We start from the raw sequence: 15,945 nt of genomic DNA, 5'->3' as shown, positions 1-15,945 counted from the left end.
CTATCTGAGTTTCGAATTTGTGTTTGCTTGATATCAACCTGCTGCCATCTCTATTGTAGACATGTCATCTATATCTATTTAAATTACAGAGAAAGTATAGCAAAAGCGAAACTTGATATCCCAAGAGCAGTCGTGAGTCTTTTTCGCGCTTCTTGTTTCGTTTGCAAGTGATACCTACGTAATCTAACTTTATATGTTTTTTATCGCTTGGATTCTTTTTGACAATTCTGGCTGTTTTTTTTCTGTTTTCTTTTGCAAATAAACTTCAATCGATATTTTGTTATAACCCTTTCCTACTTAGGAGGACACAAGGGCACATTTTCAATGCTTTGGAGCAAATGCGTATATAAGTAAAACGGCTATGGTTGATCAACTTGTGTTAAAACAATCATTTTTCTTTTGTGACGTCATAGGCGAGTTGTAAAGTTGCAAGTTGACTTCACAAAAACAGATGTAGGAAATGATGACGGTTATTTTCTTTGACTATCACCAAATAATGTATTAAATACATACCTTTATTCGTTATCATTTTAACACTAAGTGTTTAGTGGAGTCTGGGTTGCTGATTTACTTTTGTATATATGCACTTGTTATTAAAGTTATCTCATGTTTTCTGTTGTGTGCGTCTATTTCGTTGGTATTTGTCCTTGAGTTGTGCACTTTTCATAAATTCTCTTGATTTCTCTTTGCTCAAGGAATGCACAAAAAAATATTATAAATTTCTCGCATCCCTCTATAATAGGGACTCATGTAAAAGTTTGATTTCGTACTACTTGGTTTCTTTTGTTTGGTAAGTGGGGATTTTGTTGATATTGTAAACTGAGTAAACGTGTACTGTTATTTGTTTCATCGCAATCTAATATCACCGTTACTAGTTTACCAATGATCATTTTTGTGACCAGGTAAAGATTGTGTTTTATACCCAGTTTTAGTATACATTGCATTTCCTAATGCATACTTGTATACTTGCATTAGTAAATGAAATGGTTAACAGCCAAACTTGTATTAATGGACAACATTTTTATCAATGACATATATAAATATAGACCTTACTTAGGTTAATTAGTTGACACCCTCCAATATAGTTGATGTTTACGATCAGCAGTAAATTAATCGATAATATAAGAAGAAATCCTCATACTGATAATCAATATGTATTTAATCTTTGACCTTGGAAGAACGGAAAGGAAGATTACAGTCATGCGCAACAACTGCCATACAGATTAAATAGTCATAGTGTCGTAGATTATAATTAAAAATGGAACGTTCATATTGCCTTGACAATAATGAATAAATTCAAACACTTTGTTATGTTTTTGATGCGCCATAAAAGTAAATCTTTCTTGTTTAAGGTAATACAATACATGGTACAGGGGCAGTACGTTAAAACGTTTAGGAAAAGATTATTTCTGCGAGATTCAATGCGGTTCCACTGGCTGTTCAAGAACTTATCCCGACTTGGAAAAATATAATTTCGATTTTATTATTCAAATTAAAAAAAAAATGTTTTTTCTGAGATAGGAGAGGCAATCATTATTTTCTTTTCCGAATATATGCATCCAGTTATCTACAAATCTACTAGGACCTAGGACGTTATCGAACTTGTGAAAAGTTATATATCTATGGATAAGGCCTCACTAGCTTATATTTTCGGACTTTTAAAGGTTAAACCTGTCTTTTATCATTTAACATTCTATAGGAAGATAATAAACATTTTTTAGGTAAGTTGATTTGCTTTTTGTCGTTTGTTTTAAAAAGATTCATTTCTTTTTACTTATAAATCACAACACATTATTTGCGGTTTTATGGTAGGACTATATTCTATGTAGTCCGTTTATTAGCTCACTTGTATATGACACATAAGTAATTGTTTTATGAGTAAAATCACACCAATCTGAAGCATACACACAACCATACATCTTGTATGATAAGATAACTTTCCCAATTTCATTATTTTGCATTAGTTTCCAATGGAACACAGTATTTAAATACGAATTTAAGTCCATGATTAATGTAGTGTTGTGTATCTTAAGGTGGATAGCTGTCAAGAGCTTCTTTAATCGTTTCGACTTAAATTATGGGTACAACTATATGGGACGATCGTCTTAATTTGTTAAAAAACTAAACTAATGCTTGGGACTTACTGTAAAATTTGAAACAGCTATAAACAAACCTTAGGAAATATTTTTCATAAGTACATTGATAAATATTGAAAGCGTTGCACAAAGAAATAAATTATTGACCTTCACTGTAATTTGTGGATATATAGAATTACCTAAGTAATTTACAGATTGATATAAATGTGTATTCTATAGGTCAATATAAATAAACGAAACCGAAACTAAGTTTTTAGAAAATGCACACGTTGCAGGTTTAAATGATTACGTAAGTTAATTATTGCATTGACCCACTTGGCAACGTACACACATATTGTAAACTTTAGCCTTTACCACTTCCGGACTAACTAGAAAATTTCCGACTTCTGTGTATCATTTAATTAGGTAAGATTGTTTGCTTTGTTGTCTTTTGTTTTAGCATAATTGATCAATAACCTTACAACAACAACGCATTATTTGATTATTACACGCTGTGTTGTCCGTACATTAGCACAGATATTTATCACACTTACATTTATTTGTTGTATAAGTCCGATGGTAGCTATCTGATGAATACAATAAAGTTTATGAATATGCATGTTTACGATTTACTTTCCCAATTCAATTGTTTTGCTTTAGCCTCTTATTGCCTACGTGGTTCCCAGTAATGCAGTTTTGAATTCGAATTCAAATCTACGCATGTTGCCATATACATTATTATGACGAGGATAGCTGTCAAGAGCGTCATTAATGCATTCGTTTAATTGTCGCTATAACCGTAGTTCTCTTGATTTCTCTTCCACTTAAATTGGTGATAACAAACTGCCAAAACTGTAGCTGCGAATGTCCAATAGATTGGATAGATTGGTCGGAAGAACAAAAAAAAAAAAAAAAAAAAAAAAAAAAAAAAAAAAAAAAAAAAAAAAAAAAAAAAAAAAAATGGCTGGTCATTGCTTAGATAAATGATATGTAAATTGTATCAATTAAAAAGAATTGCGATATACTACGCCAACATATTGTTATTGTTTTCATTTTGTAAGTACATTTACCACTATTGAAATCTTTACATAAATGTTTATAGTTTACTTTGTCAAACTCTTGAAATATATAATAGCCTTTGTATTTTTTTTTTTTGCTAAGGTTCGAACGACAAATCACTCTGTTCATCACTCATTACGAAGACGTGGGACCACGACTTTTTCGAATGTTCGTCATGTTGGATCCAACCCCCAGTATACATTCTGGAAGACGCTAATCGTACAGATTGTATGTATGTAATACATTCTAAATATTTATAAGGCACATTGTAGAGTTGAAGGTCCCGTATGTTTGTTTGTTATAGAACGTTGTCGGTTGTTCACAACAGACATAACACCCTTCTCCGCTGTAATTCTAAACGTGTGTCTACGTTTGATTATTTTGCAAATTATTACGCAGATTGTGATACAATATTTAAATGAATAAACTCGATGAGCTAGATTAGGTTTGTTTTTCACAAGACGGACTGGCTTCCTTAAATACAACTTATCAAGACCAAATTTGTAAAAAACTTCCACCACTTGCAATTCTCCTTGTGTAAGATTATTTCACATGCAAATGATATCAAGATATGCAGGTCTTATTGCTTTATGCGAGTTCGCATGCAAAACACTGTCATGTACTATGTTGCCTGATATAGGAGCAGTAATGTCTAGAGAGCTTTGTCTTCTATGTTAAGGACCCAATGTTAATTCCTTAGGATTTAATATATATTTTTTTATTTCTGCTTTAGTCTGTTCCGTAAGATACTTCTTTGAAAGGTTTTGGTTTTTTATTTTGAGGGTCTCATGGTAAAGGATAGCCTTGAAATGTCAGGATTGCTGGCAGAAGTTTCTTTATATAAATTTTGAAATGTTCTTTTTCATCAAAACTTTGAAAGGTTTTTTTATCGAATCTTTGAAAGGTTGTGGCGATATTGAAATTTTGAAATGACGACCGACTGGTCAGTTTTACAAAACTGAAGTCTGACGACGTCTAAAAACACAAGAAATGATCGGATTTTGTAAAGGGACAATTGACGAATTGCCAAAGACTAAAATTCAGTTTTATGATATTATTTTATCTTATAGTTTTATATCTTATTCTTATTTCTTATATCTTATTTACTCGTCGAAAGTCACACATAAATATACTACACATTTAATTTTATAAATGGTCTACAAGGATGTAAAGATACAATGTTGATGCAGCATGATATTTTTAATAAAGACGACTCATTACTTTTATCATCTTTTAACTTTCTTCATAGTATTGCACAATTTTACGCCCAACTTGTGGGTGGTACACAGTGAAGGAGGTATCAATTCTTCAGTCCTTCGATTATACCTTACCTCTGTTACATAGAATAGTATCCATCTCTTATCCTTTAATCGTCCCCCTATACTACCGAATGGAATTAAATGAAACTTTAACTGAATCTTCATTCCATATTCCCTTTTTGAACCCCGCCACAACGCGGAAGTGGACATAGAAATATCCGTACGTCAGTATTTGCGTTTTCACCAACCGTTAAAAATTTAATCCATATTGTTGAAATTTTGTTGGACTTTATAAATATATTTAGTTGATAATCTTCCGCTGCCATTTCGACTCAACAAATTTTGCAGGAGTAATAGGTCTTCGTTGATTTTTTACATGCTTCATTATAGGAAAGCTATGTGGACGCAACTCATCAGAAACCGCTTGACAGAATGTTTTCTTCAAATTTCGTAGGATTGTAAGTCACAATTCGTAGTTGATCATATTGATTCGACAAATCAAACAGGAGCAGAGGGACTTTTGCTCTTTTTTTGCTGAGGCGAGGACATATGGCTACGACTTTCTTGTTAGACTTTTGTTTCTAATCAATTTGAGTGTTTCACATAGCAATTTATGGACTTTATTAAAATGAAGATATGCGGTACATCTCTTTTCCGCTACTCCTATTACAAAACTGAATAATATTTAATTTAAACTTTTTATATAATCTTAATAACGAATTCCCATTGTGTACCTTAAATTTTGAAGATAAACAGATTCATGTTATCACATGATGGAATGGGGTAATTTGTTATTGAGCATTTCTCTGTGGCATTTTTTTTTCTCTCAAGGTTTTGTTTACACTAACAGTTAATATCATTGACGACTTTACATTTTTTTTTATAGTTGTGGTTTCCGATTTGCTCTTTCATTTTGCGATTGTTTTAAGTATATATCAATCGGAACACCTCAGCCTTTCTCGTAACACATAGATCTTTCCGAAATTTGACCGATCCGATAATAATATTGTAGTTAAACTGGTATTATTTTTTGCCATTAGCTTTTTTTTTTGGCTCCTTGCTTCGCGTCAAAATTCTTGGAAGAGTTGTTGTTCTTTATTTCTAGTGTTATTCAACAAAATGTTTTAGCGCCATCTGATGGATAGAATTGCATTAATTTGCGTATGACTACAATTTCGGCAATATGTTCTAACTGCATTGCTTTGCGTATGACTACAATTCCGGCAATATGTTCAAGAAGAAATTCTCCTTTCTGCATCCGAGGTTATTTTTTTAGTGTAGCGGAATGGCCGAGTAGTTCCGATTGAAGCGTTCATCAGATCTCGTTTCTTCCTATCTGGATTATTTCCTAAGAACAGACAGATTAGAATGAATAATTATGCATTGCATCATATAGACCTATAATGAAACTTAATAACAAAAACAAAAATAATTTTTTTTGGGTGTATCACATGTTACAGAATTTCATGATTCTTACACAGACTGTTGCTTAGAAACATTGCAGGCGAATGACTCAAATATACTTGCCTGTTAATGTTGCATATCCTATAAAACATGTCTAACCTGTGTACTGAAAACTTGGAAATCTTCTAAACCAGATATTTTTACATGTAACAAATCTTTTATATCAATCCAAATGAATTTATAGCCTTGGTTAATCCTATTGTCTAGCCCAACTAAACTTAAATAGTTTGCAGTTACAAAATGGCAATGTTATGTTGGAAATCCACATAATTATTTGCTTTTATATTCTATTTGTTTTAATTTCATTTTTTTACATGCAATTCAATTTCAGATTCACATAATATAAGCATCATGGCGCTTAAAAGATCGAAGATGGAGTGCTCGATTCAAAAACATTTTGACGCATTGCAAAAACAGGAGGAATTCAAATTAAAAAAGGCGACGGCTGATATGAAATCCTTTGTATCGCGGACAGATTTGGATATGAGCGTTGGATCGATGGTTCTTCACATAGCAGCTCACTGCGTGAGTTGTAACTTGTCTGGCGAAAGAGAAATAGTCGTAGAATTTTTAAAAGATTTGTCCGATTCACCTTTTCTTTTAAAGACAACTATGGTACTAATAAGCAGAGAAGAACCAATAGACAATCATTCTTTTTCATGTATGCTACAAGATGTTGTAACAGTTTTTGAAAGCATGCTTAGTCTTATTTCAAACTCAATGAGAACAGTTCAAATGATTGGAATTGTGGATCTTGTGCGGATAAAAGTAACAGAGAGCTGCGAAGAGAGAAATAACATTGACATTCTAGACAGAATATTAAACATTAAACGTAGCATTTTAGCATCAATCCGGAGCAAACAGAAATCGTCAACGTCAGTCAGTCAATCATGTGAGGACGTTTTACGACCACCGGAAAGTTTTCGAACTATTTCCGTCCTTCCAACTGAAGAAGATATCGTGTATCCGCCATCTTTTTTACGAAAGAACAAGAAAAAAGGAGAATATCAGAATCTGGAGCATTATTTGGATGTTCAATTCAGGCTTTACAGGGAAGATTGCATAGCGCCGCTTAGAGACGTGTATGAAGAGTTCATTGTAAAAGACCGACAGCAAAACCGCCACTTCCGACTGGAAAATGGTCGAATTTACAGAAATGTCACTATTAGTCGGCAGACAAGTACATCACTGGAGCATGGAGAAGTGTATACTGTATATTTAGATACTGAGCACGCCAGACGTATTAATTGGAAAAACTCAAAACGTTTAAAATATGGATCTCTTCTACTCCTCTCATTCGATAGATTTAAGTCGTTTATGTTTGGAGTAGTTGCTGAGTCAGATCCTCAACAAGGCCAGTTCAAACTCAAGATAATACGTACCAAAATTAACCAACATATACTCAAAGAAACGCCAGGTATTATTTTAGAGGCAACGGGTGCTTATTTCGAAGCGTATTATCATGTACTGTCTGCATTAAAATCTATTACTGAGGATAATTTCCCATTTATCAAGTATATTGTTAACTGTCAAACCGAAATCGACCGTACTTACTATCTAAACCTCAAAAACGAAAACAAATATGATATACAGCAACTATTATCGATTGACAATGAAAGACCAAACAACACTTCCGACAGTTGTAACGATGACGAATGCGCAAAGAAACAACACACAGTAAAACTAGTAACGAAGACTTTTGATATATTTCAACCTGAGGTATCATGGCCATCATGTTATGAACTCAAAATGGATACATCACAAAGAAAGGCATTTATATCAGCTCTAACTGATGAGTTTGTGATAATACAAGGCCCACCTGGAACAGGGAAAACTTATATTGGTTTGCAAATAGCAGAAACGCTACTCCGCAACAGACGCGCATGGCAAAAAACTCAACAAAAAGAAGACGAAAACCTGTCAAAGAATATAAAAGCTTCCATGTTGATTGTGTGTTATTCAAATCATGCCCTTGATCAGTTTTTGCAAGACATAGCATTTTTTTTCCCAACTTATAAAAGACAGGAAGAAATTGTACGTTTTGGTAGCCAATGTAAAAATCCAGTTACTGAAAGTTTTCTAATTAAACACCACAGAAGGAATGTCCCAAACAGGCAAAATGCTGTTAAGGTTATAGCAGATATGGAATCAAAAAAACATTTAATTCTGAGAAATAGGGCACTTTTGCAGTTGTTCCAAAGTAAGAATATAGTTGCCAAATTTAGCGTAATCAAACATATAATTCCCGACGGGTATCTTCACCAGCTTCAGAATGACAATGATACCTACTTGTCTGATTGGCTTGGTGTGTCTGTGAGAACTTGGTTCACAGCAGTTAGCAAGAAGAGATACATGAGACATGGCAAATTAACGCAAAAACGATATCTTCTCATTAACGACGAACAAGCAAAGGAAAATTATCTTCACCAGGAGTTACCAGAAGGTGCGTTTGACGACGACCAGCAATTTGAACTGAATATTGACGAGGTAGCTGTAGATATAGTAACGCAGTATACTTCTGTCATTCAAACAATTAACGATGAACGATGTCTTGATATTTTAACGGAAGAGGCAAACATCATACTAGGCTATCTGAAAGCATCTGTAAAAGCAACTGAAAGATACATGAATGAGAATATACAAACCAATATTTGGAATAAACCATCATATGAAAGGTGGAAAATGTATAGATATTGGCTTCATGAATTTTGTAAAGAAACACGAATCGAACTTCAAACAAAAGAGCAGGAATTCAACGCTCTTTTTGACGAATACAAATCCGCTAAACTAGAAGTTGATGAGCAAATTCTTGGACAGGTCTCCGTAATTGGTATGACAACAACATGTGCCGCGAGGAACAACGAACTTTTGAAAAAGGTTTGCCCAATTATTACTATTATAGAAGAGGCAGCAGAAGTTCCAGAAGCTCACATAATTTCAGCAATAAATCCGAAATGTGAGCATGTAATTCTTATTGGAGATCACAAACAGCTTGAACCTAAAACTGCTGTTCAGGAATTGGCTGTAAGGTATAATTTGTCGGTATCTCTATTTGAGAGAATGATAGAGAATGGAGTAAAGTACCATTGTTTACAAGAGCAACATAGAATGAGACCTGAAATAGCGGAATTGGTGCGCCATATTTATCCTGTTCTTGAAGATCATTACAGCGTTAAAGAGTATTCAAATATCAGAGGTGTGAAAACAAATTTGTTCTTTGTTGATCATTCACACGACGAACTGTACAATGAAGAGATTAAAAGCTATTATAACGAACATGAAGCAACGTTTATAGTGGGGTTATTCTGTTACCTTTTAAAACAAGGTTACAAGAGTTCAAATATAACAATACTTGTTGCATACACAGGTCAACTGCTTTGCATGAAGGAAGAAATCAAAAAAAAGGAACTAAGAAACGTGAAAGTTTGTGTGTTAGATAATTATCAAGGAGAAGAAAATGACATCATATTGCTATCTCTGGTAAGAAGCAATACCCTAGGTGATATAGGATTTCTATACAAAGAAAATCGTATATGCGTTGCCCTTTCAAGAGCTAAAATGGGATTATTTATTATTGGTAACAGTACAACATTGACAAAAAGATCACGCCATTGGAAAAACATTCTGAGCAAGCTCCAAGATATTGGATATAGCAAAGACAAAAAAATACATTTTGGAGAAGCACTTCCGTTATACTGTGAAGCACATTTGGACAAGGTTGGAATAATGGCTAAAACTGCAAATGACTTTGAAAAATCCATTGATGGTGGTTGTGAAAAGGTTTGCGAGTTTAGGTTACATTGTGGACACGTGTGCCCACGGTATTGTCACCCTTTGACTCAAAGTCACGACAAATACAAATGTCAGAAGTTTTGCATGCGTAGCTGTCGAAACGGCCACGTATGCGATAGAATGTGTCATTTTCCTGAGAAATGTAAATGTTTAGTTCTTGTCGAGCAGCTTCTTACGTGTGGTCACACCACAAAAATACACTGTTTTGTAAACGCAAAAGACTTAAGATGCAATGAAATGGTAAATGCAACATTAAAATGTGGTCATTCAGTTGTAAAAAAGTGTTTTATGCAGCTTTCAGATATTTTGTGTGATGAAACTGTTTCTGGTAAAAGAACGAGTTGTGGTCACGAGTATGAGAGACCGTGTCATCAGAAAAATTATGAAAGCAAAGTTGGATGCAAAGTAGAAGTTGAAAAAGAATTCCAAGACTGCTTACATAAAAAACGTGTTCCATGTTCAACAGAACTTATTGCAGTTTCTAGTATGATGAGTTTTCTTACAACTCTCAATGAAATTTCAGTCTGCTCGAAACAAATAGAAAAAACACTTAAATGCGGTCATGTCGTTCAAATTTTATGTCATAGACGTAATTTCGAAGGTCATAAGTGTACTTCAGCATGCAACAACAAATGTGATAATGGGCACATCTGCAAAAAAGAATGCCATTTTGGAAAACCTTGTAATTGTCTCGAAATGGTAAAAAAGACATTGGAATGTGGTCATTCCGATGACATAAAATGTTCCATTGATTCTAGTCAAGTGAAATGTCGCAAAAAGGTTGGACTGATTTTGGAACGCTGTTCCCATAAAATAAATCTGCCGTGTGCAGAGAAGACCAAATATGAATCTGCCAGATCCGACTGTATTAAGAATTTGATCATGAATAATTACAAATGCGAAAAAAAAGTGTCAGTTGAACTTAAATCATGCGGTCACAATGTAAAAATCAATTGCTGGAAAAGATATGAATTATCTGAAGGTACTTTACTATCCTCACTTAAAATGGAATGTGATGAACTTGTTGATCATGAACTTAGTACATGTGGACATACTGTCAATATTCCTTGTTGGAAGAAACAACAATTGCTAAAGGCTAAAGAAAGAAGCACTGAACTATTGAATCTGACACAAGAAAAATATTTTTCCATTGAATGTACTGAACTTGTCAGTAGGAAACTTACTCTCTGTGGGCACATAAAGATTGTTCCGTGCAATAAGCTAAAAACAACAAGATGCGACGAAATTGTATCAATTGCTTATCCACAATGTGGTCATGTTAATGATATAAAATGTTGGGAAAGTCAAACACAGAAACCTAATAAGAAATTGAAATACGGATTCGAAAATATTGGAAAATATGAACTTCCGCCCTGCAAATTTGAATATGATACCTATTATGTATGTGGCCATTCCAATAGAATTACGTGTGGCACAAAAAGCAATGCATGTTGCACCGCAAAATGTAGATCAGTTCAATTATGCGGACATGAATGTCTGAATTCATGTAATGCTTGTAAGGGTAGTTGCATTCACAAAACATGTGAAATGCTGTGCACAAGGCACTTACTGTGTGGGCATGAATGTCAAAGTTTAGACTGCAAAAAATGCGTGCCGTGCACAGAACAATGTGCGTTCTCATGCGAACATTCATTGTGTAGAAAAGCTTGCATTGAATCGTGTGAACCATGCACAGAACCGTGCAACTGGAATTGTCCCCATCAACAATGTACGAGATTGTGCCATGAGCAATGCGATAGAAATCTGTGTCTCAACGATTGCCCTAATGATTTGGCATGCGGACATAAATGTCCGGGTTATTGTGGAGAACCCTGTTCAGCATATTGTTCAGTGTGCAACCCCGAAAAAATCGTTGGCTTAAGAGACCAAAAGCAAAACAAAGTGGTACAATTACGGGAATGTATACACTGTTTTGAAGCCAAAATACTTGACGAATACATGCAGCAAAATGCTTGTAATCTTCTGATTCGTTGTCCAATGTGTAGGACAATTATCCACAAGCACCCTCGTTACGATCTTATCTTGAAGATGAAGAAAATTTTATATGAAAGTATAAAAACACACATTCGTTTTCTTCATGGCAATGGTTTTACATTTCCTGTTGTGTATATACCAGATAGATCAACATTCATGAACTACGTTTTAAAGTTTCAGACATTCATTCAAATAGCAATATACACGGAAAAGAAACGGGGCAAAGGAATGAAACTGGAAACACTACTGTTGTTTGCAAAAAACACAAGTCAAATTGTTGAATACGCCCAGAGCCAAAAGCCGTTCGACTCAGTTCTATGGTTGTCGATTTCAGAGCAAATCTTAAAAATGCGCATTTACTGGATCCTAAGTTTGCTACATTCGGATGAATATCTTTCAAATCAGACAATTCGTGTATCATCACAAATTAGTGATGAAGTCAAATGCAAAGCTCAAGAAGACGAGAATGGTAGTCATAGTGATAATACTCGTCTATACAGCATCGATGACTTTACAAAACTTGTTCTTGATATATTGGATCATAACCATCTGAAAGATGCAGAAGAATACTGTACATTACTGGTACCATATTTAAAAGACAGTGAAGCAGCCCAAGATGCCATGAATGTTCCCAAACTATGTTCTGGCATTGGCATTCATGAGGGAGAATGGAAAATTTGTCGGAAAGGTAAATCTTCTCATTGTTTTTTTTTAACTTCAAACTTTTTCAACCAAAAAAAAAACATGAATTAATCATAAACAGAGCGTGTATAGTATAGCAACGCAACTCGCATTTTTCTTTCTTTACTTCACAATATTTGATTCCTTTAAAGTTAAAACATTAACTAATAGTCTTGTTAAATTTTAGATACTTCTTAGCAAAACAGTCAACCGACATTCATGGACAAAAATGTATAGTTTAGATAGTTAAATTACTGTTCAAAAGTTATATTTTGTTGCGGTTCGAAAACAATTACTGGATACATGTATATTGAATAATAAATATTTGTTCTACATAATGTACACATAATTGTTAGATCTATTAGCTTGGCTATGTTGTAAGATTCTATGAAAGCTCCATGTACATTTTTTTAAATATAAGTGGCGGCCTTAAAAAGACAACTGACAGGGGATGATTACAGTATTCCAAAGAAACCCCCCAAATTTTTTTTGGTTCTAACTCTGGAAGTGACAGACTTTGTTTTTCATTCAGTTATTTTAGTGTTGGAAATAAAATTATATAGATTATTTTCATTACATGAGGAAATATATAGCATTGTTCTTCCATGAAACACCTCTGTCATAGTAAGTGTCTGAATTTTACATGGACTTAAGTTATTTCAGGACATGCTGTACCGGCTATCTTCAGTGACAAATGTGAAGCATGTGTACATGATTTACCGTCTTACATCCTTGCGGAACATTCACTAACCACAGGATTACCTAAACTGTCCCCGGAAACACAGGGAAAGACAGATACAGAGAAAATAAAACAGGATTTGAGACTAACTGCTGTTTCTAAAAAGTCACAAAGAAATTCTGAAAGAACATCAAAACCTAATAAGTTTACTGACGAAACGATAAAAGAATCAAGTGCGTATTTAAAATCAAAAGAAGTTCAACCTAAAAATACTAAAACTAGGAAAAGAAACAAGACATCCAATAAATCAAGTAAAGTACATGCATTAACTTTTCATGACTCATCGAAAACCCTTTTATGTAGTGCATTAACTGAACCAACTCCCCAAGAGATTAGAACTGAAAGAAGCAGCTTTTTAGAAGAACATTTCCAAGGACTTTCTAATGGAAATTTAAGTTTACCCAGATGGGGTGCAAATAGGGGAAATAAAGACATCACCAAAACTATCAATAGAGAAACACATGCAGATGAAAAGACGCCGATGCAGTCTACAGATAACAATCGAGAAACAAGCAACTCTGAGCATAGCAGTGGTGGCAGCAATTCAACAACAGGACGTGGCAGGAGAAAAACAAAATGGAAGCGAATACTTTAATTTGGTTGGTATATGTAAAATTTTAGTCGTTTTAACCAATAGTTATCTTTTTCGACAGGATTTAAAAATGTAATATATAACAGAACGCCGTTATCTCTAATACGGTCAGATACATTTTGTATATGCTAAGTATGGAGTGTTAAACTATTTTTTGTTAATGTTTTTTTTCTTTTATGCTTTTGATAATTTGTTTTATGATCATGATTATTTGTCATTTTTTTTCGCCGCCAGTCTTAAGACCTTGATGTGTGTTACATGTATGTTTCTTACTCCAGAAGTTTATTTTATTCTTGCATGTATTTTTGCAACAACTGGATTTTGAATGAAATTAAGATCTATACATACAAGCCTTATTACAATAGATAAATGTGTCAATGAGACTGCTCTGAATTTCCATTTATTGTAATGCTTGAAAATAGCATCATGGCATCTTCATTCTAGGATACTGTGAGAACCACGATAGTCTCGGAAAACACATGCTAGCTCCGAAGATTTATTACAAATCGAATCTCTTTTTTTCAAATCATGGCACCTAAATGTTTACTTTATACAAATGACGTAATTAGCTTATCAATACCAGATAATTCGACCCGAACATATTTCGGACCATGACAACACGAAGTTCCTTACGAATGCCGGACATTTCAGCCAATCAATGTTTTAAACCGTGACAATATGTGTAATGCTTTAAACCAGCAAAAAGTCGTATATCATAACACATTTTGCTATTTCGAAAGTGTTTAAGATTGCAATTTCTGATACATATGATTTGCATTTCATGTTGTTAAATGATTGTCCTTAACATTAGAACTTGTGGCATTATAAATTGGAATATTTGGTTTCTTTATACCATCTATTTTTTTATGTCAGACATTCAGTTACTTTCAAGACAAAATGACTTATCTACAAGTTATTACAGATTTGGATATTTGATAAAAAACATTACAAACCTTCATGTGTTGATTTATATTGAAAATTAACTTAAAAGCGTATAAATTATACAGGTGTATTATGTTGTTAACATATTAGACAAATAGCATATAAATTATACAGGTGTATTGCGTTTTTGACATACTTTTTTTATGATTTCAAATTCCAAAAGAACGAAATCTTAAACTTGTGTAACATGTGGTGTAGTATTTTATGTAAGTGGTTGTTATTAGGCATCGAAGCTGAATGTTTTATGATAATATAAGGATAATTCATAAATGTTATGTCGAGACTCCAGCTCCACATGTGGGGTACGAAAATTTTAGACAAACGTGAGAAATCATCAAGAAAAAAGACACCACATTTATGCCACATAAACATTGGAAATTTTATTTTAGAAATAAAATAATGTTAAAGGAAAACATATCTTTAACATTGTTTTTCACTTTTGTAAAAAAAAATATTTAAATATTTTTTATTTAAAAAATCATGTACTAATTGTATTATGTATTATTCTGCGATCCACACATATTTATTTGTTAATTATTTATTTCAGTATATGTAACAATTAATGAATATACATGTGATACCCCTTAGAAAAAAGCAAAGTTTTATGGTAAACAGAAACCTTTATCAATTTGGTACATGCTCACTTTTTTAGCATACACATATTTTTCTAGATTTTGTGTTTCGAATACTTTCATTTACACACTTATTAGAAATGAATTATTTGTTTTATTATTATGTGATAATATATTTTATTCCTAATGACAATATTAGATAGTCCTGTATTTATAAGCATTGATTGTAATATAAAGACCTATATCTTCCCATTAATGTAAAGATTTTGATCCTTTGTATGTCATTTGAAGGTGACGAATTCATGTGACTTAGAAAGATTTAAAAGATTCCAAAAGTTATTATTTTCTAACTAAATTGTAGCTTTTACATTTACAGTTGAGACAATTAATGTTCCTTTAAATCATATTAACATTTAGTATTAAACAAAGTCTTACGCCTGCAACTTGTTCTTCCTTTGCAAACTTTAAAGTATGGGCAACCATTCTATTAGAAAATAAATATATATTTGAACCTTGCAAATATTTTTTTATCTACATCATTGTTTTTCAATTTTGTTTCTCTTTTTATGTTTTGTTTTTTTGTTGTTTTGTTGTTTGTTTGTTTGTTTGTTTTTTTTTGTTTGTTTGTTTGTTTTTTTTTTGTGTTAATATAATGATAATTCAGCCTGTAGTTTTTAAGCATATAACTTTACAATATTTGTATTCAAAAACGTTTGTTAATCGATGACGTCATATTTGATCAAGAGATAAAATTATCAAATGTATTCATCCGCCA

At 33.1% G+C, this 15,945-nt stretch overlaps 1 protein-coding gene across 4 annotated transcripts; it reads left to right on the top strand.

The window, feature by feature from the left end:
* Positions 1-1,288: 1,288 nt before the first annotated feature.
* Positions 1,289-15,945, top strand: LOC148604931 (NFX1-type zinc finger-containing protein 1-like). 4 transcript variants are annotated; one of them, XM_088548400.1, is made up of 4 exons: positions 1,289-1,721; positions 3,237-3,366; positions 6,189-12,332; positions 12,980-15,945. In XM_088548400.1, the coding sequence occupies exons 3-4, from the start codon at positions 6,209-6,211 to the stop codon at positions 13,657-13,659; spliced, it is 6,804 nt and encodes a 2,267-aa protein (XP_088404526.1). In that variant the 5' UTR covers positions 1,289-1,721; positions 3,237-3,366; positions 6,189-6,208; the 3' UTR covers positions 13,660-15,945. The 4 variants fall into 4 exon arrangements, with proteins under 4 accessions (XP_088404526.1, XP_088404527.1, XP_088404528.1 ...); XM_088548401.1 differs by lacking the exon at positions 1,289-1,721 and adding an exon at positions 2,356-2,501 and having other exon boundaries at positions 3,237-3,362; XM_088548402.1 differs by lacking the exon at positions 1,289-1,721 and adding an exon at positions 2,356-2,501 and having other exon boundaries at positions 12,989-15,945.

This window comes from Perna viridis, chromosome 10 (genome assembly GCF_037379345.1).
Source record: "Perna viridis isolate PV_CMFRI_1.1 ecotype Kerala chromosome 10, ASM3737934v1, whole genome shotgun sequence".
NCBI classification, from domain to species: Eukaryota; Metazoa; Mollusca; class Bivalvia; order Mytilida; family Mytilidae; genus Perna; species Perna viridis.
This window is presented reverse-complemented; position numbering and strand designations above follow the sequence as displayed.

Bases quoted from the DNA above. Each gene is read 5' to 3' on its own strand.
- LOC148604931 (XM_088548400.1), top strand. From the start codon at position 6,209: ATGGCGCTTAAAAGATCGAAGATGGAGTGCTCGATTCAAAAACATTTT. The intron at 12,333-12,979 runs GTAAATCTTCTC...CATGGACTTAAG, and splicing joins ATGGAAAATTTGTCGGAAAG to TTATTTCAGGACATGCTGTA.